Genomic DNA, 20059 nt, shown 5'->3' with positions numbered 1-20059 from the left:
CCCCCCCGGAAGCGCTCTGGGCGGAAGGAAGGGCTCCTTCCGCCTGCCGCGGAGGAAAATCCAGGTCAGGGCGGGAGGGCCGGGCCTGCGCTCGCCAGCCCGCCGCTTTCAAAAAGGCGGCAGCGGCGTCCCGGTGCGTCAGGTTCTCTTCTGCGCTCGAGACGGGTCTCTCTCACTCTCCGCGCGGTGGAGGCGCAGCCCTCGCAGCAGTCGGGGTGCTGAGGGGGTGGAGGAGCTGCCCGGTCCCGCCGCTCCCCGGGCGGACCCGTGTCTCCCGATCGCGGCGCGCCGTTCTCGGGGCCGTGTCTGGTGTGAGGTGTTTCGGTCCCCGCCGTGGAGGCCCGCAGTAGGGAGGACTGCGCTCGCAGCCTGTCCCGTGGCTGGCGTCGCCATCTCCCGAGGGAGGGAGGGAAGTGTCGGTCCCCGCCGGGGGCACTTGGACGGGGCACAGCGCTTCCCGTGCCGGGAAGGACTGGTTGTGCTGTTGCCGCTTAACGGTCGCTGAAAGCTTCCATCTCCTTGGTATTGCTTTCCCCCTAGGAGCGAGAAGGATGGATGAAGCCGCTGTGGACTTGAAGCAAGCGCTCCCAAACGTGTGTGACAACGTGCAAATCCATGTGGAAGTTCATCAGAAATCAAGCAGGTCTCTCTGATCAGAACTTTACTTGCTGCAACTTGTGTCTGTTGCCTTTTGTCCTTGTGTGACGCACCTACAAAAGCGCACGGCGCTCGGCTCTGCCTTCTCTGTACTCCCCCATGAGTTTCCACACAGGTGTCGCATCCTAAGGTTGAACAAACCCATTTCTCAGCTTCTACTTGTGTGTCATGTGATCCAGTCTCATAATCGAGTTGGTGGCCATATTCCGGACTTGCTCCAGGATATCATTGTCTCTTGTACAGTGGAGCCCGAAACTGTACACAGTGCTCCAGATGTGGTCTCACAAACAGACAGCAGATGGAAAGAATCGCTTTCCCTAATGTTTGCACTCTTACTAGTACAGCCTAAAATAAGATTTGCCTTACTTGTAGCACAGGCACACTGCAGACTCATTGCCAACCTGGCAATGGGACCTTTTGGTTGCCAACCAGGCAACCCTGGGTCCTTTTCTGCAAAGCTGCTTTTCATCCAGTTGGTCTCTGGTCTGTACTGTTGTCTAGGCAGGAGATGGAGAAACAGACCTTCAGGAGGTCTCTCTGAATAGCAGCCCTGCTTTCTAGTATACTGACAGCTCTCCCTGCTTTGGTATTATCCATAAACTTGCTGCAGTTGCTTTCTATCCCATTGTCCAGGGTGTAAATGAAGATGTAAAAACTGTTGGTCCCAATATTGACAGCGTCACCCCGCCTTTCCCCACGTGACTTACTGACAGCTCTGTTTAGTCTTTGTACTACAAATCACAACCATTTGAACTGGACGGTCCAGCTGCCTTGTTGTCCCATTTATCCAGTCTTTACCTTACCAGTTTGGCTATCTAAAAGCTATGGGAGGGTGTGTCCAAGGTTGCTAAAGTCAAGATGTAAAATATCCACTGCTCTCTTTTTGTCAGACTTAAGGAACTGGGAATTCACACTGGGAATGCATCACTGAAATTGCAAAATTAAGTTAAAGCCTTTCTGAAATCTTAAAATTATATTCCTTTTCCTGTAGTTTTTATGTCTTTTACTGGAATTCTCCTTATAAGGTGTCCCCATCCTGAGGCGTCAGCTGTCCTCAGGCATGAAAGCATAATAGAGCTTCCAAACTAAGTGGACCAAATCAGTCCAGTAGCTTGGCTGTGATTTTTTCTGTTTCACCTAGTGAAATGCAGTCAGATTGCATAAGCGATTTCCATTCTTGAAATCGTCTAGCTATGTCATTCCATGTCCCCTATATGACTGCAAACAGAGCAAATAGTATTATTTGGCTTGTGTCTTTTAACACACAAATTAAAAAATGAGTATTAAAGTTGTTGCTTTTGCAAACAAACTGAATTTGATAGGGTTTTTTCTGTAGAATGTTACGGGGGTTGAGTGGGTTTTGGTTTTTTTGGGGAGGTGTGTGGTTTTTTTGGGGTGGTTTGTTGTAGGGTTTTTTGTTGTTTTTTTTAGGGGGGGAGCTGGGGAGATTGTGAGATGGAAGCTGTTTTCCATATAGGCTTCGTGTATGAAATAAAGCACTCTGATATTAGTTCCTTGTAAATGTCAATGCCATAAATAATGCTGTTTCTTTGTTGTTAGCACGGCGAAGAAAGAAGATATCAGGATGAGTGTCTTAAAGCTGTTGAACAGACATAACGTTGTATTTGGTGATTACAAGTGGACAGAGTTTGATGATGGTTTCCTTAACAGCAATGTGCAGTCCGTTTCGATTGTAGACACAGAGCTGAAACTGAAGGACAGACAGGTATTCACGGTCAAGAATGTACAGTTGTGTTCATATGCATATGATCTAGTTGTAGGTAGACTAGTGATAGACTACAGACATAAGCAAGACAAGGACTATAAGATGATGTAGCATCTTTTATTAGGCCGACTGGTATAACCAGGAAAAGGGGTTTGGGCCTACACTAAGGTCTGAAACAAGTAGTAGGCTTCAAAGCTGAATGCTAGCTCAGAACGGTAACTTTCTTATGTTATAATTAGATTTGAATGAGAAGTGTGATGTATTAAAAGTCTTTTTATGTCCATTCTAGCCTATTGACTTGAGCAAAAGCAGTCTTTCTCTTCATATTTTTCATCTGAATGAAGAAGGACCGAGCTCTGAAAACCTGGAAGAAGAGAATGAGGATATCATTGCAGCTAACCACTGGGTGCTACCAGCAGGTACCTACGTGATATTTCTGAAAGGTCTAGAGCAATTGCAATGAAAGAAAACCTTGAAAAGGCTAAAAGCATTTACAGGGTTACCTGTTAAAGGTATTATTTGTATGTATTGTTTAACTTTGTCCTTTGTCGAAGGAACCAATATATTTGGGCTTTCTTCTTTATGGTTTTGACTGAACTACGGGTGATTCCACAACACATCCTTTATTTTTGTAATACTTGAGGATGGGTCGAAGCAACTGGTCTTATGGAATAAAATGTATAGTCATAATCAGAAGCATGCAGATTTTTAACCCTATAAGCTGCATTCCAAATGTGTATTTGGAGAGCCATAAGAAACTCATCAGTTTAAACATTCATTTTCCAGAGCCCAATGCTGGCTTCTAGCCCCCAAGACAGTGCTGCCTTTGAAACAAACTAAGTTTGTATTGTATTTGTTTATAATATTTGAAACAAACTAAAGAGATTTAGAGTCCTGAAAAAAAATCTTCTGAAAAGAAGAATACACTCTGCAATAGAGTGTGGCCTCCCTGTTACTATCTTGTGCTTGGAGAAGTTGGATTCTGCACCTGGAAGGAGAAGTACAGGTGTAAGCTTAAGCTCAAAGAGAAAGCAATTCTGAGACGTTTCTTGCTCTTTCCGTGTTGTGAAAAGCCTAGCTATCCATTACATTTCTCTTCATGAAGAATTAAATCTGATACTTTGACATTATTCCCATATTATTGTGGTTTGTAATTGTTCAGTTGTTTTTTGTTGCTAGAAACTAACTGCTAGAAATGCTTGATACCCAAATTACAACTTTATTTTTTTACGCATTATTCAGCTACTTGCTGTTTTTCATCCTCTACATGTTGATGTTAAAAAAAAAAAAAAAAAAAGGTGAATGATAAAATTGGGCTTAGGACCCTCCTTCCACCCCGACTTTTCATAGCTCTTTATCTTGAGGAAATGTAGGTTCATCTCCTACAGAAATGGAAAAGAATGGTATTTTTCCTTTCATGTTAAGATATTGAGAAAATTAATTTCTCCTCACAATTATTGGAGGAAACAGAAGTTGTGAAACTGCTGAATTTGTCTGTTAGAAAGTAGTGTTTGCATTTTGAGAAAAATAATACATATGTTTCTTTCTATATATTTTAATTGCTCTCATAAATATGTTCTTAATCATTAATTTTCGTTGAGAATAATTTGAAAACTGCTTTGTGCTGTAATGGTAGATTACAAGTTCCTAGATTGATTTATCCTAAGCAGGTATATAATATATTGCTTTTGCAGCTGAATTCCATGGCCTTTGGGAAAGTCTTGTATATGACACTGAAGTAAAATCACACGTAAGTTGAAAATGCATAACAATTAAAATTGCTTGAAGAGAAGTAAGAGTTGAAATGTAGCCTGTTTGAATTTTGCTGCATCCCATGGGGAAGTTACTTGAAAGTCACCTGCTCAAGAAAGAATTCTGATGTCTACTTATTACACTTAAATATTTTGAAGGGTAGGATAGTCTTAGCCATGTCGCAAAGCTGTATATTCTTATTAAAATCTCTATGTAATTTTGATAGTTCCATACTTCTCTGATGTACACTTAACAAAAGAAGGCAGAGCTGACTTTTTGACATTAAACATCTTATCTCAGACATACATCAATATGTGCTACTGTGAAGTCAGCTTTGCAAAAAATCTTAGCTTCCTTGTGAAACTGGATTCAGTGATGCTCATCCCACAAATTAAAGAATTTCTTCATATGCGTTGGCTTATTTTACAGAAATCATAAATTTAACAGCTGGAGGTGTTTTGGTAACAGCTTAAAACTTCTCAGAAGGTTTTCACTTCTACTTCAGATATATTCATCAGCCTCCGTGAAGAAAACAATTAATTTTCTGTAGAATAGAGTAGAAATTCACTTTATTAAAATACTACACCTTGTTTTAAGGCTCATTAATTGCATGTTTTTCTAGAAGGGGGGAAGAAAATTGGTAGAAAAAATAACTTCAAAGAGGCTTAGAAAAAATGTACATAGCATTCTTTGAAATCAATTATCTATTTCTCCATCGTGAAGGTCCCAAAAGATCTGTTGTGTCTTTGGTGTCGGGGTTTTTTAAAGATAAGGCAACTTTGGTGGCTTGCTATGGCTAAAAGAGAAGTGTGTTGCTATCAGCTGTATTTGCAGTGCTTCCCTTCTACTGGCACTCCTGTTACCTTGCAGTAAACTAACTGAGGAAACTAAATCACTAAAAGTGTTGAACTTAATGTGTAATGGGCTAATTTCCACCTGGTTTTGGTCCACTGTGGCCATAGCTCATGGTCACGTAACAGAAGTGGGTGCAGGCTAGGTGGAAGGGAAGGGAGTTTTAACTCTGTTTCTGGCAGCAGCTAGACAATTCATTGGCTTTGCAGTAATGTCAGCCAGCACTGTTACTGTTCATACAAATGCACATTGAATGATTTGACTAGGCTGCGCGCTCCCATTTGACTGCTGACATTTAATGACATTTAATTTAAATGTCAGAAGAAACAAAACAGTTCCATGGGGTCATTTTCTAGTTTGAAGATTCTGTGCATTCATCAAAAGTTGCAATGATATAACTGCCAGAGCTTATAGAACTGTTGTCTGTACATGTATGTTGGTAGAAAGAAGTGGTATTGTATTTGTAATTGTATTTGCTGATATGACTCTAATTTGTATGTCTCTCTTTCTCCTCTTCAATTAGTTACTTGATTATGTGACGACAACATTACTATTTTCTGACAAAAATGTTGACAGCAACCTGATATCGTGGAACAGAGTTGTTTTGCTGCATGGTAAAAAATATCTGTCTTAAGTAATTCATTGTTCATCTGTTTATACTTTCTTTCTGAAAAAACTTCTATTGCACTTCTGCGTAGTGAAATTAGATGATCCAAAAGCACCAGAGAGAAGTATTCTCTCTATAATACAAATTTAGATGAAATGTAATGTCAGAATCAAATCAATGAAACTTATAATGCAGTGACAATAGTTGTTTTTTAAATTTACATTTTTTAAGTGGTTGTGTTTTTTTTATAAAGTGCAAAAATAATGCAGATACTGAGGATGTTAGGAGCCATATATTAGTTATAGTTCAATTGCAGTATTAAAAAAATTGTTTAGTTATCGCTTTATAAAAACTTTAGAGGAAACTGGGAAATCAATCTATGTGTTGTGTTATTAATGCTGTGTGTTCTGTTGCCAACTATGAAGGCAGTACTCTTGCTAATTTAGTTATTACTATTTCAGTGAAGCCATAATATTCAGTCATAGCTGACTGGAGGTTATACCATAAACAAGATTAGTATCAACTCCATCTATTTTCTTGCAAAATGCAGCTTGCTATTGATTAATTACAATTTTGTCATCAAGACTGGTATTCAAAAAGTATAAGGTCATAGTGGAAATGTTTGTTGTGAGTCTTGATTATGCTTAAGTTATAACTATTTATCAGTTTAGAAGCTGCAGGATGTTGCTTGGAAAACTATTTCAGACTGTTAACAATATATCTATGATAGATATATTTAATTTTAGAAATGAGCTCATTATTGTCATCACAAAGAAGTTAATACTGGGAAATATACAACTGTTGTAGTGCAAAATACATTTACGCTATAATGGCAGTACTGGCTTTGAATGGAAGCACTGTCATCTGATTGATGTTATTAGTTTGTTTAGCACCCACACATCAACTTCCATACATTCATATTCTGTTTAACTATGCTTGTACCTGTCTGTTTGGAGAAAGTTTGTGTGGCTCTTCCATAAAGCGTCAAGCCAGGTCCAGAAGGTTTGTCCCAGAGCTTACTTCCTAAGATGCTCTGGGTTGCCCCAGGACAGAGATTTCTGGGAAAGTGGACAGCTGATCAAACTGGGCGTCATGTGTTTCTGTTTTGCATGTTAGAAGAGTATATTTCCGGAAGACATAAGTTTAGGCATAGCACTGATTTTTGAGACTGCTAATAAGCATAAGCCTGGCTAGGGTGATACACTTTGCTTCTGTGGCTGTTGAATATTTTAACTTTATGGTGTCTGCACACAAACTATTACGCTACCTATACTAATAATTGAGCTCGAATTTATATAATTTTCAGCTGTAGGACTGTAGTCTCAAAATACAATCATTGTTTGCTGTGGTTTTATTCTACAATTAGTGTTGTAATGAAATACGGTAGTTAAAAAGGTGTTACATGTAATTAACAATCTGATGCAGATTTTGTATAATGTATGGCTTTGATTTCAAACCAGGCCCTCCTGGAACTGGTAAAACCTCTCTCTGTAAAGCATTGGCTCAGAAACTGACAATTCGACTGTCATACAGGTGATCGTTTTTGGAAATTTTTCACTTTAGTTTACTATTGTTAATTGTTCTTTTTCAGTAGCACAAAGATATTTAATATTTGATTTCAAGTAACTGGTGCCAAGTGCTAATGTTCATAGTTCTTTTATAGTGCACCTGGCTACCTTTACCTAACAGTAAAGTTGATCTGATAGAGACACCGGTTAGGATATTTTAGTGCCTTTTAAAATGTGTAATTATTTGTGCCCAGGTACGTAAACCAAATTCCAGTGGTGATATCGTCATTTGCTTGTGCTCATATTGCACATCAAGGAATATTAAAGGGGAAAGGATCATAGAGTAATGAGCCTGTTGTTTGTATCTTCATGGTCAAGAAAACCTGTTTTTAATAGGTAGTGATTTTGTAACCAGTTTGTTTTTTACTTGGATTGTCTGAATGCCACAGTCTACAGAGATCTGTCTGTATATTAGACGAGTAATAAGGGTTAGCCTTAAACTTCATAGCAACTTAACAAACTTATATAAAAAATAAATGTTATATAAAATACTAGATGTGACATAAACTGTAATAACTGGAGTGATCTGACTCTAGCTGAAGCTGAATTTATGATAAACATGGGCGATATAAAGTGTGGTTGAGATGTTTTGTCCTAAGGATATGCATGCAGAGCTAAGGAAATAAGCTTCATGCTTTTATATGTGTTCTTTATATACTTGACTAAATCTTACAAGAACAGAAGAAAGAGGCCATTAGCATTGTAACTGTTACTTAAACTATATTTAAATACCACCTGCTCTAAGGAAGGAATTTTGATAGCAATTTAATATAAAGAATTCTAGTGAGACACATTTCTGGAAATGACAAACTAAAAACAGGTATTATGTTTTTAAAAGTAAGTAATTTAAAATACTAATTACACTAATTCACAGAATTACAGGGTTGAGGTGAAGGGAATGAGACTTACAGAAGTTAATGATATTACTGACTTTTATTTACAGTAGAGTTGATACTTGTTTTTCCCTTCATACTTTAGGTATAGATATGGACAGTTAATTGAGATAAACAGCCATAGCCTTTTCTCTAAATGGTTTTCTGAGGTATGTATTGATGTAGCTAATTAAGTAGACTTTGCGTTTTAGAAATTACAGTCTTTCTGTTGAGCTTGTTTCATAAAATAACTGTGTGCTCCAAAGATTACTCAGAATAAATTTCCATCTTTAAATATGGTAAGGCTTGGAAAGTTGTGTGATAAGGAAAATAGTTAAACATAAGCATATGGTCTCTTTATAGAGTGGCAAGCTTGTAACCAAGATGTTCCAGAAGATTCAAGAATTAATTGATGACAAAGATGCTCTTGTATTCGTACTGATCGATGAGGTATGATTCTAATAGTGTTGAGGTACATAAAATTTAGCAGAAAGTAAATTGATGGGAGGGAACTGTGATAATGCTTATTTGTAAAGAACAATAAAAGCATCTTTATGCTTTTTTGTAAGTTACATAACTTTGTGCAGAAGAGTGAATTTTAATCTTGACTACTGCAGTCTTGAAATGTTTGGGAGGAACACAGAATGATTTAGCAGGCAAATTCCAGCTGAAAATGAAGCAAAACCTTTCTTGGTGGAAATTCCCTTGGTGCTGTGTGGAGATGGAGTATTGTTTTAAACTTCAAAGTAGCCTAGATTTGTATTAGTTATACTCTTACTGTGTTGGAAAGCTCTAAAAAGCATTATTACAGTTCGTTTCATTGTCTAGATTCTCTTCAGACTTGCATACATAAGCAACTTAGTAAGTATGTACCTTATTAGCTTTGTTATATTGGAGTTCCTATGGGGAAGCTCATTCTAAAGTCAATGTATTCATTATTCTGTTGTGTGTATGTCCCCTCATCCTGTAATTTAATTAAAATGAAAACCAGCCTTCGTTTCTAAACCAGAATTTTACTCACTACACTTTGCCTCCATGACATTTCTTTCCCTCTCCCTATAAATTCCTACTTAACAAAAGATTTTGAAGATGAATCTTTAGATACCAGACACAAGGATCTGAAGGTGCATTGTCTGGGTTATTTGCTTACTGCCAGCACTCCAAATGTGCAATCTTTTATGTGTCTTTTTTTATGATCGCTGGTATTTTTTCTTGTTTGTTTGTTTTTTTGTAGGTAGAAAGCCTCACAGCAGCCCGCAGTGCCTTCAAGGCAGGCACAGAGCCTTCAGATGCTATTCGTGTGGTGAATGCTGTACTGACACAAATAGATCAGATTAAAAGGTAAACTCATATTCTTGCAACAGCAAAAGGTAACTGACAATTTCAGGATTCCTGCTAAATCTTAATTCCTACTAAACCAAATTGGTTAGTGAACTATTCTTTGTTAATGGTGCTAATTGTGAAAAGAAATAGGAGTAATCCAACAGAATATTTTGCATGTAACTGAGTGAACAATCAAATCTACAGGTGGTATACTTCCTTTAAAGCTAGGGAGAGAGGCAGGACAGTTGGTCATGATATCTGCTTTGGAGAGACAAGAATAAGATCAATGAAGCACTCATTCACTATTTACAGCTTCTGGATGTCAATCTAAAGCAGACTTGCACGACACGTGGCTAAGAAGCAATTGTTAATGATGCTTGGTCGGCTTTGTGTGCTGGATTTAGTGCAGTGTACTATGTCTTGTTTTATTCCTGCCACTTCCCTCCCATTTTGGGGCATACTTGGCTCTGTTCACAGAAAGAAAGGTGCCCTAGAATTTGGCCCTGTCTTGCGGCTAACTAATGGTGAGTGACTTATTCATACGTGAAAATTCACAGGCCTCATCTAAAAATAGCTCTGGTTGAGAATGTTCTTTCAGCATTTCTTAGAGCAAGGAGATGTTATTTCTCTTTTAAGCTCACTTTAATATCATCTGCAGTTAGAATGTGTCACATACTTTCACTGAATTGAAATGGAAAACATGTAGATTAAAGGTTCAAATTTACAAGTCTTCTTTTCATAATCTTTTTTTTGTGTGTGTGTGGCAGAAACTATACCAGTAGGCTCTAGGTTGTTAATGTACATCACTTCTAAAACAGGGTTGGAGAAACTACAGACACTTGCAAAACAGCTGAAAGAAAGAGTCTATGCATTGAAATAGATCGGTGATAACTGGCCAAGAGCTTCAGATCATTTAATATAATTGCTGCCTGACAAGAGTGATGTGTCTGCTTATTGCATGAAATGGCTTAAGTCATAAGAAGGAAGGTATCAATTTGCCAGTTGCAAAAGGAGATAATTCTTGTAATGTGACCTAATAATATGCTTTTATCTTGAAGGTATCCAAATGTAGTTATCCTGACTACCTCAAATATTACGGAGAAAATTGACATGGCCTTTGTAGACAGGGCTGACATAAAGCAATACATTGGACCTCCATCCACTGCGGCAATATTTAGAATATATCTTTCTTGCTTGGAAGAACTGATGAAGGTAATATTTTGAAAGCAAGACTGTAAAATGTCATATTTTAATAAATTTGACATTTCAGTCATACTTCCTAAATAACAAAAATACACCATTTTCATTCCTTCTCTGTATTTCCACTCTTACTGTAGAGTTTAATTTTGAACATCTCTGAGTTTTTCACACAACAGTGTATAACTCTTCTTTCTAGTGTCAAATCATATATCCTCGACAGCAGCTCCTAACACTCAGAGAGCTAGAGATGATAGGCTTTGTAGAAAATAATGTGTCACGGTTAAGCCTTGTACTAAAAGAAATCTCAAGGTAAGATTCTGAAATTATACCTTTATATATATGTATGTATCTATGTTTGTATGTGTATATATATAATGAGTTGTGAAGTGATTAATTGAATTTCATAATAGCTAGAGTTCTGAAACTCTCACTTATTTTCTGTTAAGGTTCATGCAAAACCTTTCAGGGGACAAAAGGTGGAAGCAATCAGGATTTGCCAGCATTTCTTAGTCTCACATCTGGCTTGGCTTAGTACTGCTTCTGGTTTCTGCTCTGCCCTTTGAAGTCCTCTTGACAAATTGCTGTCTGGATAAGTGAGATGCCTTAGGTTTCAGTGGATATTGTGAATTGTAATGGAGTTTAGCAGAAATAGCATTGGCCTTAGTTCCTGCTAAGAGAGTGTCTTGGAATGCCTTGCAATTGACTAAGTCAGTTTTAGCATCAAGATATAAGTGGACAGAAGCAAAGGGGAAAGGAGTGAAGTGTAAATGGAGAGTGTTATGTTTTGCTGAGTATGCTAGAAGAACAAATAGTCTTTCATGACAGCATAACAATCCTGAAACAATAAAAATGATATTCACAATATCAAGCAATGTTTTTTTTCCAAAGTGCTGGACCCTATGGAACAAAATAAAATAACATTCATTAAGTCATGAAAGTGTGTTTTCCGTCTGTTCCTAAGTATGCAGTCTTAACCAGTAAGGAGTGGAAAAAAAACAAGTAAGTTTTTCCAGGCATTGAGGTTTGGGTTCTACATACACAGAGTGGTGCTTGAAGGACATAGAAACATACGAAGCAGGCGAAGTAAAAGAAGCTGTGAGTAAATAGTGGGAAGGAGATAAGCAGTAGCCATGAGGTCCAGCCTTGAAAACAAATTTTTCAATTCCTTCCAAGTGTGGATGGAAGGTTCTGTCTGTACCATACCCTTTCCATGTAGACATTCCCCCGAATTTATGAGATATGGCACAGTGATGTGAAGAGCATGATGTAAGCTCAGCAGACAAACGTGACTATGCTCTTTCTGTACCCTTGCTTGCTTTTCTGTACTGTATAGCCTCAAACAGGCTGAAGTCGGCTGTTTGCTTCCTGCTTCTGCTAAAAGTGCTGCAAGTGACCTGCTGAATTGTGGTTTGAGGTTTTTTAGAGCAACTTAGGGGAGAAACACAGAAAAATTAAAGATCTTCTTTTAAGAGCAGGTATTTAGCATTTAAGCTGCACTTGTCTCTGTTTTACTATAGAAGAAGTGAAGGTCTTAGTGGCCGGGTCCTGAGAAAACTTCCTTTCCTAGCACATGCGCTTTATATTCAAGTAAGTTTATTATATTCAATTAAGTGTATTCTAGTCATTGTATTTTGGGTTGGTTTTGAGAGAGGTGGGAAGACATTTGGAAACTGCCAGAAGTAAAAGATTGGGCCTAAACCCCGCTTTTAAGCTAAATTACACTGTTTCTGCAGCTTTGTAGACTGAAACAATTTTGTGCTGCCCATAATTTAAAATGAGATTGAAGAAGAGGTGTGGAATTGACCTGTCCAATAGCATTGTACTTTTAATTAAATGTTATGGCAGACATTGATAGATACTGGTTCTCTAATAATTTCTTGCTGAAAGAAAACTCTGCCACTTTATAAATAATACTAATTTCTTAAAAACCTTTTTTGAAGCAAGTCCACAGTAATAGTGATTGATTTTACAGAGCTTGACTTTGACTTTACTATGCTAGCTGTTTTAAAAGAAACCTGTATTTTTATGTTTTGTAGCATTTTGAAAAATTTGTAATATGGAAGTCAAATAGTTCTCTTTTAAATACTGTGATCAGCATGTAAAATATTATGCATGCTTGTTGCTCTAGTGTGTCTAACAAAATGTTCTCTTATTTTCAGTCCCCCAGTGTTACAATGACAACGTTTCTTCAGGCTCTTTCACTTGCAGTAGATAAACAATTCGAAGAAAGAAAGAAACTCGCAGACAGCGTGTGATACTCTTCTGATTTATAGTTGTCTGTATTGTTAACTCTGCAAAGTACGTATTTTTCATACAAACTGTGGAACTTCTATGCATCTGTAAAATGAATTGTCAACACCTTAAAAAAAATGGAATGCCTAATACAGCTTTTTGAAATATTCATTAATAAACAATTAAGAAATTTTACAGCATATTTTTCAAAAGCGTTATTTCAAATGCCAAGAAGAGAATTCTAAAAAATTCTTGCTGAAAGTCGGTTTTCATCTTTTGCAATTATTAGAAGTGGGCAGTCTTCCATTCCTTGTTTGTTAATCACTAACTTTCTATCCAAGCATCAGTTTTTATACTTTGGATTTTTTTTATATCTTTAATAGCATTAGAAATTCAGTCTTTGGATCTGATACTTCTGTCCTAAATGCACTGTTATTGCTGCTGAAACAACAAGCATGAAACTGGGAAGGATTCAAAGTGCTCAATGACGGCTCAGACCTTTTATACTGACATCTCTTTAGCTTGACATTTAATATCAAGTATTACTTTTTAATTACAGCAGATTCAAAAGTTTAAAATCAAGAGATCACTTAATTGTATTTTGTAATACTGCGCTTTTGTGTTGTTGCAAGGAACGTCAACCTGAGTGGACCATGTTTTCTCACTGAAAACTTACACTGTGTAAGAAAGGTTCTTACACTGCTTAAGAAAGGTTCTTTAAAATGCATGAAGTTTGGTTTTGATTTGTTTTATAAACATGACATAAAAGTTACAAATCATCTGTGGAGAAAAATATTTTGTAGTGCAAAAGCCAGGAAATGTATGCATCCAATTCCTAAAGGAACAGAGTCAACTTTTATATGGTAAATACATATCCTATATGATATAGGTTACAAAATCATCACCTCTTCTTCTTTCTTTTGTATTTAGAAGTATTTTATCTGCAGTCAGCTGAAAGAATGAAATGTAAGGGGAGTTTCCAAATTAGAAGTTTATTTTTTCTTAAATGAAGATAAAATAGTGAGATTTAAGTTGATGATACCCAGTTAAAGAATGCCTCCTAGCTGTTGGTATTGGAAATACTTTAATGATAGTGCATTTTTTTCCTTCCTAATTTGTATCTTTTAAATCAATGTTATACTATACATGCATGAGATGAAAGATTTTGTCATGAGCTATTTTTATTGATGAACACTATAAACTGTGCATTAAAAAACTGCACATAACTTGTCAATTGCTAGTAAATGTTTATTTTGGTATCTATACTTATGTAGAGAGAGCCTTTTTATTAAGCCTGTCTAAGTGTCTATTCATTATATTACTTCTGAAAATAACTTAGTAAATATTATTCCCTATCCCCAAAAAAGGAGGGGAGTTGAGCGGGGGGGGAACAGAAGTGAGAAGATTGTACAACATTCAGTCATTTGCAATTGTGTGCTCTCTTTTTCCCCACGATCATTGTTTTGGAAATATTGGTAAATGCAAGAAACTTCCATCAAAGCCAGGTATAGAAAGACTACTGTAAAGAAAAATGTTATGCAGACCCTAGTCCATAGTGGATTTGTGGCTTTTAAAGTAAAGAGATTTAGAGACTTAGAATAAGGATTCGTTCAATACAGGTGTATATTATTACGTGTGTCTGTCTGGGTGATCCATGTAATAGATACTTCCATGGTAATGCAAAAGCATGGAATTGCCTTCTGGTCTGGCTTTGAGATTCCTTAAGAACTGTAGAGGCTCTACAAATCTCAAGTTCGTGTGTATGTGTCATTGAGGAGATATACATTTTCTCTGCTTCAAAAGCAGACCTTACTAGCACTGCTTGTTTGGTCTTTCTGTAGACTCATTGATTACATCAAGGCTATAAACACTGTGAAGACCAGCTGTTTCTGCAGTTTGCTCCTCCTCCCCTCCTCATTCCTTGATCTGAGATGATGTCGTTTTCCCCAGCCATGTATTTTACCTTTTTCTTAGCATTTCATAGATGCACTGAGTATTTCTACTCAAGCTAGGACATGCTAGTATTCTGAGAGTTGAGCAGAATTTAGAGGCCATTTTTAGTATGCGCAGTTTTGGTAGTACATGGATTTGTGCTGTGGCTTGCAGTAGGTTAATCTTTTATTAAAATCCTAGTTAACTAGTTCTGATGAATGATTTATTTTAGGTGGCAATTCCAGAAAGAAGACTTGCACAAAGAGGGAGGCTTATTTCTCCCTGGTTTCCAGTTGTGGGGAAAGTAGTGCCCTACGTTCCCTGCATAAAATGGACATTTTAGATTTTTTTTCTCTTGAGAATTTTAGTTCAACACGATTTTAAATTCTGAAGATTTTGCATCCGTATCTTTGAAGAGAATCGCCTTGAAACATGTTGTATTTGCTTTTGAGGGAAATATTTTCTGCTCCTTTTGTTGACGATACATTCCTCTATACGCAGGAGTTACAAAATAAATGAAACTAGACAACATAAAATATGGAGCATCCTAGGGATTAAGCCATTTGGCGGAAAGAGGGTGCTTAAGAGGTTCTAGACCTTCTCCCCCAGTTGGTGCAAATCTATTGCATGCTCAAATGCAGTAACCGTGGCTGTTCTTTTCACAGGAGACACAGTGCCCATGCATTAATCCTCTGTTTTCTTTCTGTGTTCAGTTAATGGTTATATTGAGGGAATAGTCCTCTTTTCCAGGTACAGCTCCAGAACAATTTTTTGATTTTCAAACATAACCATAAATTAAAACAACCATCTTTTATCACCAAAAAAAAAATAATCTATGTTGTTGTTAACAGATTTCTAATTCTGTTCAAAGCCGCTAGATGGCAAGCATGAATCCTTGAGTTTTAGGAAGTCGTGAGAATGGGAATGCTGACTGAAAGTTTGAAAAGCCCTAACGAGAAAGATTTACTTTGCTGCAGTAAAAATGCCTCTTCTAAATGTAAGGTTAGGTGTAACGTAACACCGTAGAATTTCGCTGCTTAGCCTTACAGAAAGAGAGATTCTGGGATAGAAAATGTTTTGCCAAATAAAAGAAGCTGTTACAGAATTTGATCCAAAGATGAAAAACAGTGAGTTTTCCATGCTATGACAGAAGTTATTTTGTACCATAGTTTAACCATCCCATCCACTGGGTGGTGGGTTTAGAAAAACACATGGCATCTAGGTCAGTATAAGCGTAGGTGGTGATATTTTGAGCCTTCTGAAGGTAAAGACTTCCAGCGTAGCACATTAAAGTGCATAGAATGTGGGATTTTGTAACAGTTAAATAATCTTGAAATAGTAAAGTAAAATCTTTTTTTTTTTTGCTTGCAAAAAGCAAACTTAGACCCTTTGCGAAGCTGAGCACTGCTTATTTTATGAGATACTTCTGTGACTAACATTTTTCCAAGCAGCTGAAAGTTTTCATCTATGATCCAGATTCTGTGACATGATTTTCAAAACTGTGGGAGAGGAGGTTGAAGAGGGAAGGCTTTTATTACCCAATTTATCCCCTGGAAATTATGCGAAGACCGTGATTTTTCTAAAATGAATCTTGAAGGTTAAATAACTGTCTAAAACTTTGGACCTGTGGAAATACACAGTTCGTGTCAAATGATCCTACTTTCATGGCTCACTTCCAGCGTGGTGTTGCACTTCAAAATTTTTCAGTTTAGAAAGGGATGAGAACCCGGGGTAAAAGAGCCAAGGCCAGACACTGAGAACAATTTGATTATTTTAAGGCACGTTTCTAGAAATCAATAGAGGATTCGTGTTTAATTAATGTATTTATCTGTTATATATGTGTTCATAAGAGCTGAAGAGAATAAAGTTGATGTGGTCTGCTAAAAAATTAGTGTCAGGCTATTTGATAAAGAATGAGGATGCAGATGCACGCATTTTAAATCAGGCATCTGGGGCTGTAAGTCAAAACTGCTGGGTCTGAGACAAAATAGCTTTCTCTACAAATTTGATGGTACATTGAATTCTCTAAGTATCGTCCCTGAATTTAAATGAAAGATAATTAAGAGCATTAAACAAGTTAACTAAAGAAGCATTTCCTTGCTCAACTTCAAGCCAGATGAAGTTATATTTCATATATAATGAGCCTTTATTGGAACAATGATTGAAGGTCCACGGAAGTCTTCTGGGTAGACTTGAGTAAATAAAAGCATTGTATATAAAGCTGTGGTGTTCTGTACATTAGTAAGTACAAAATATATACTTTGATTGGAATAATTGTCTACTTAATGAAAATTGCATTTAAGTTATAATCCTTCCTTTTGTTTTTATCATTTTTTCTGTGCCACGTAAAGAAATTTGCTACTTGCATCTTTGCTCTTACATCCTCTGAAGGCATTTATGGACAAGTTGCTTATATTTTAGTCACCCCAATTTTCCTAGCTGTGATTTTAAATTCATCTGTCCTCCTGAAGTGTGTTCAAAGGATATAATAGTCAGTATTTGCCTGTATTTCACGTGTTTACTATGTCATTCAGGGAACAGTGTTCAACTCTTGTCCACTTCCACAGAAAGACAGGAATTAGGGTATTCAGTGGTATGATTTCTCTGCAGAATTTGTAGCAGTGATTGTTACTGCCCCGCATTGTGTTTTACTAGTCAGGCTGCCATACAGCATCTCCTCTCTGCTGCTCCCGAGACAAACTCTCTGAGAAGAAGAAGTTTCCACTGTTTTACCATCTCTGTACGAGTTGGTAGGGGAAAAAGCGTTTCCAGTGGAAAGCCCAAACTACAATGCTCCTAGTCATAGTAAAACACCTTTTACCCTTTACATTGCTGCAGATCACCTTAAACCGAAAAGTAGGATGCAATCTGTTTTCTTCCTCTTTCAGTCTGCATGGATTCTTGAGGCACTAACGTAGTAAGTAGAGGTTGGGTAAAGCACGTTTCCTTATAACCAGTTGCTGGTTTGACCTACCGTGCTTATGAACAATGGCATGATTCAGGCAGGGACGTCTGTGCCATAGGAGAGGGTGTCTTTTTTCTTGCTGCTGGCCTCAAAGTAGCCAAGTAGTTTAAAGGAGTTGAATTTATAATGAAAGGCTTGAAAACAAGAAAACAATAATGTCTGAAAAGGGATCAAATCCAAAACTCAGAATTTTCTAAATGGCCTAAAATTCCAGAGGGTAATCTCAAAGTTCAGCCCATAAACAACAAAAAACCCCACAGAACGGTGGTGAGCGTGACGCAAAGTGAAGGTAGATTATTCCAGCACACTCCTTAACCTTTTTTTTTTTTTTGCTGTTTTATACCTTGAAGGCATTTATATAGTGCATGGATGAGTTGCTAGTAGCCAGAAAACAAAACAAATCACACGCACATCCCCATGCCCCTGATGCAAGTCTTTTTTCTGCTGAAGAGCTGCCGTTCATGAACAGCTGTTCACAAAGAGCTGCTGTTTCCTGGCATTTGTGGAGAGATGCAGCGTGCACAAGGCTGCCCTTCACAAAGAGCTGCTGTTTGCCGCTGTTTGACAAGAACTGCCGTTTGCAAAGTGCTGCCCAATATAAGCTCCTGTCTCAGTTATGTCACAGTTCACATCATAGTCATGTCACAGTCTGTGTCACAGGTTGAGATGGAAACTTACATGGTAAATTTTTGAATCAGATCATGTATACTTTTTAATATCGAGTTAAGAGTTGTTTCTTCTCTTACGGGTTCCTTGAGTAGCCTTTCCGGCATACTTTGTTCTGATGTTACATCCTCCCACTGATTTTTTTCCTTTGTTCTTGACATGACTATTTACCAATATTCTCATTTAAAAGTAGGCATTCCAGTTACCCTATATTATAATTTCTTAAATTTGTGTAGGAAAACATTTTTTTTTTGCATTCTTTTTAAATAACATTTGATTTTTCTTCTGACTTTTTCTTTGTTTTCTATTTGACTATTGCCATCTTCTGCACTATCTTTTTTTCAAGGCTAGAGCAAAACGTACTCAGCAATATGCAGCAAAGTAGACTAGGGAGCATGCTGTTTTCCAAGCAACTTTCCTTTCCCCCAGATTTCTTTTGTTACGGTATAGAAATAAGCTGTAGTTATCAGAACTGTAGAACTATTTGTACAGTAATTTGCTCTGGAATTCAATTTTATGTAATCTCAAGCAATAGCATGATGCTGCATATTCTCTGATTGCAAACATGCTTTAAATTTCCATCCCCAGCTGACCATTCCTATCTCTTGCAGCAGTTTGTTATCTCCTCATTTATGCTGGTGCACTACTTGCAGAACTCTGCGGAAGAAGAAGCAAAGAGCTGCCATGGAAATGTCTTTAAGGATTTTTGCTGCTAGAGCAGATTTTTGCTGCTATCCATCTGAGGTAATCATTAATTATTAAATAGGGCTGTCGTCTTACTGCACTTCGTAATCTTCTAGGAATGGCGCTAGGCTGGTACTCAGGCCCCTTAGCAATCCAGGTGTGAAGCGGTCAAAAATCACTCTGCTCCCAGGGAAGGCCCTCATCCTAAAACTACACACTTGTGCTTCTATTCAAAAGGTCCTGGAAGAGCATGCCACTGTTTTCACTCTGGCTCAGGACCGTCGCAGTGAATTCTGCTTGAGGGACTGTGGGAAGGCAATTTCTCCATTGAACACAGCTCAGCATCATCTTAAAGCCACCTGCAAACACGTTGGTGTTGTGCCAAGCCCTGATATGAGCACCACATCGTCCTGGTTCAGCCTCAGACGGAAACAAAGAACCACACGGCCGCTCTCTCAAGCTCCCCACCACGGCCGCAGGGGGAGAATCGGAAGAAAAAGGCAAAACTTTGTGGGTTGAGACAAAGGCAGTTTAACAGAACAGCAAAGGGAAGAAGAAAACACCAACAATAACAGTGGCAGAGGAATGTACAAACACAGTGACGGTACCACAGCTCACCGGCCGGAGCCGGGACGCCCCCACGCGCTCCCCCGGCAGCTCCCAGCTCCAGACTGAGACTGGCTCACACGGGATGGAATACCTGTGTCCCTGCCGGAGCCTGGGGAGAGCCAACCCTATCCCTGCTGGAACCAGGACACACAGCTTGGGGGCCATGCATAAAGCAGAGCAAAACACAAACGTAGGCCACTCAGTTACAGGCCCCTCTAATTTTTACCATCTGCTATCAACAACACTGCAGAAGCTCATGTTTTCTAATGTCTTGACATTTTACGTAGACAGGAGCTTGCTATGTTTCAATGTAAAACTGAGCTTATAATTACAGATAGACACCAATAAACCAACTACAGTAGCTCTTATCTTTACGTGTATTTCTACTGTTGGAGACTTACTGGCTACAATAAA

General features: G+C 37.9%; 1 protein-coding gene across 6 annotated transcripts; it reads left to right on the top strand.

Moving 5' to 3' along the window:
• Nucleotides 1–21: 21 nt before the first annotated feature.
• Nucleotides 22–13985, top strand: TRIP13 (thyroid hormone receptor interactor 13). Of its 6 annotated transcripts, none has more exons than XM_054191201.1 (14): nucleotides 22–64; nucleotides 541–643; nucleotides 2218–2383; nucleotides 2673–2802; nucleotides 4078–4133; nucleotides 5511–5601; nucleotides 7055–7127; nucleotides 8141–8204; nucleotides 8398–8484; nucleotides 9269–9375; nucleotides 10416–10569; nucleotides 10754–10866; nucleotides 12075–12144; nucleotides 12717–13985. In XM_054191201.1, exons 2-14 carry the CDS (start codon nucleotides 552–554, stop codon nucleotides 12810–12812), a joined length of 1299 nt encoding a protein of 432 aa, XP_054047176.1. In that variant the 5' UTR covers nucleotides 22–64; nucleotides 541–551; the 3' UTR covers nucleotides 12813–13985. The 6 variants fall into 6 exon arrangements, 4 of the variants coding, with proteins under 4 accessions (XP_054047176.1, XP_054047174.1, XP_054047177.1 ...); XM_054191199.1 differs by lacking the exon at nucleotides 22–64 and adding an exon at nucleotides 78–133; XM_054191202.1 differs by lacking the exon at nucleotides 22–64 and having other exon boundaries at nucleotides 78–643; nucleotides 12717–12855; nucleotides 13173–13985.
• Nucleotides 13986–20059: the final 6074 nt, after the last annotated feature.

The sequence above is a fragment of the Rissa tridactyla genome, chromosome 2 (assembly GCF_028500815.1).
Source record: "Rissa tridactyla isolate bRisTri1 chromosome 2, bRisTri1.patW.cur.20221130, whole genome shotgun sequence".
Taxonomy (NCBI): Eukaryota; Metazoa; Chordata; class Aves; order Charadriiformes; family Laridae; genus Rissa; species Rissa tridactyla.
Note: the sequence above shows the minus strand (reverse complement) of the source record. Positions and strands in the feature narration are given on the sequence as shown.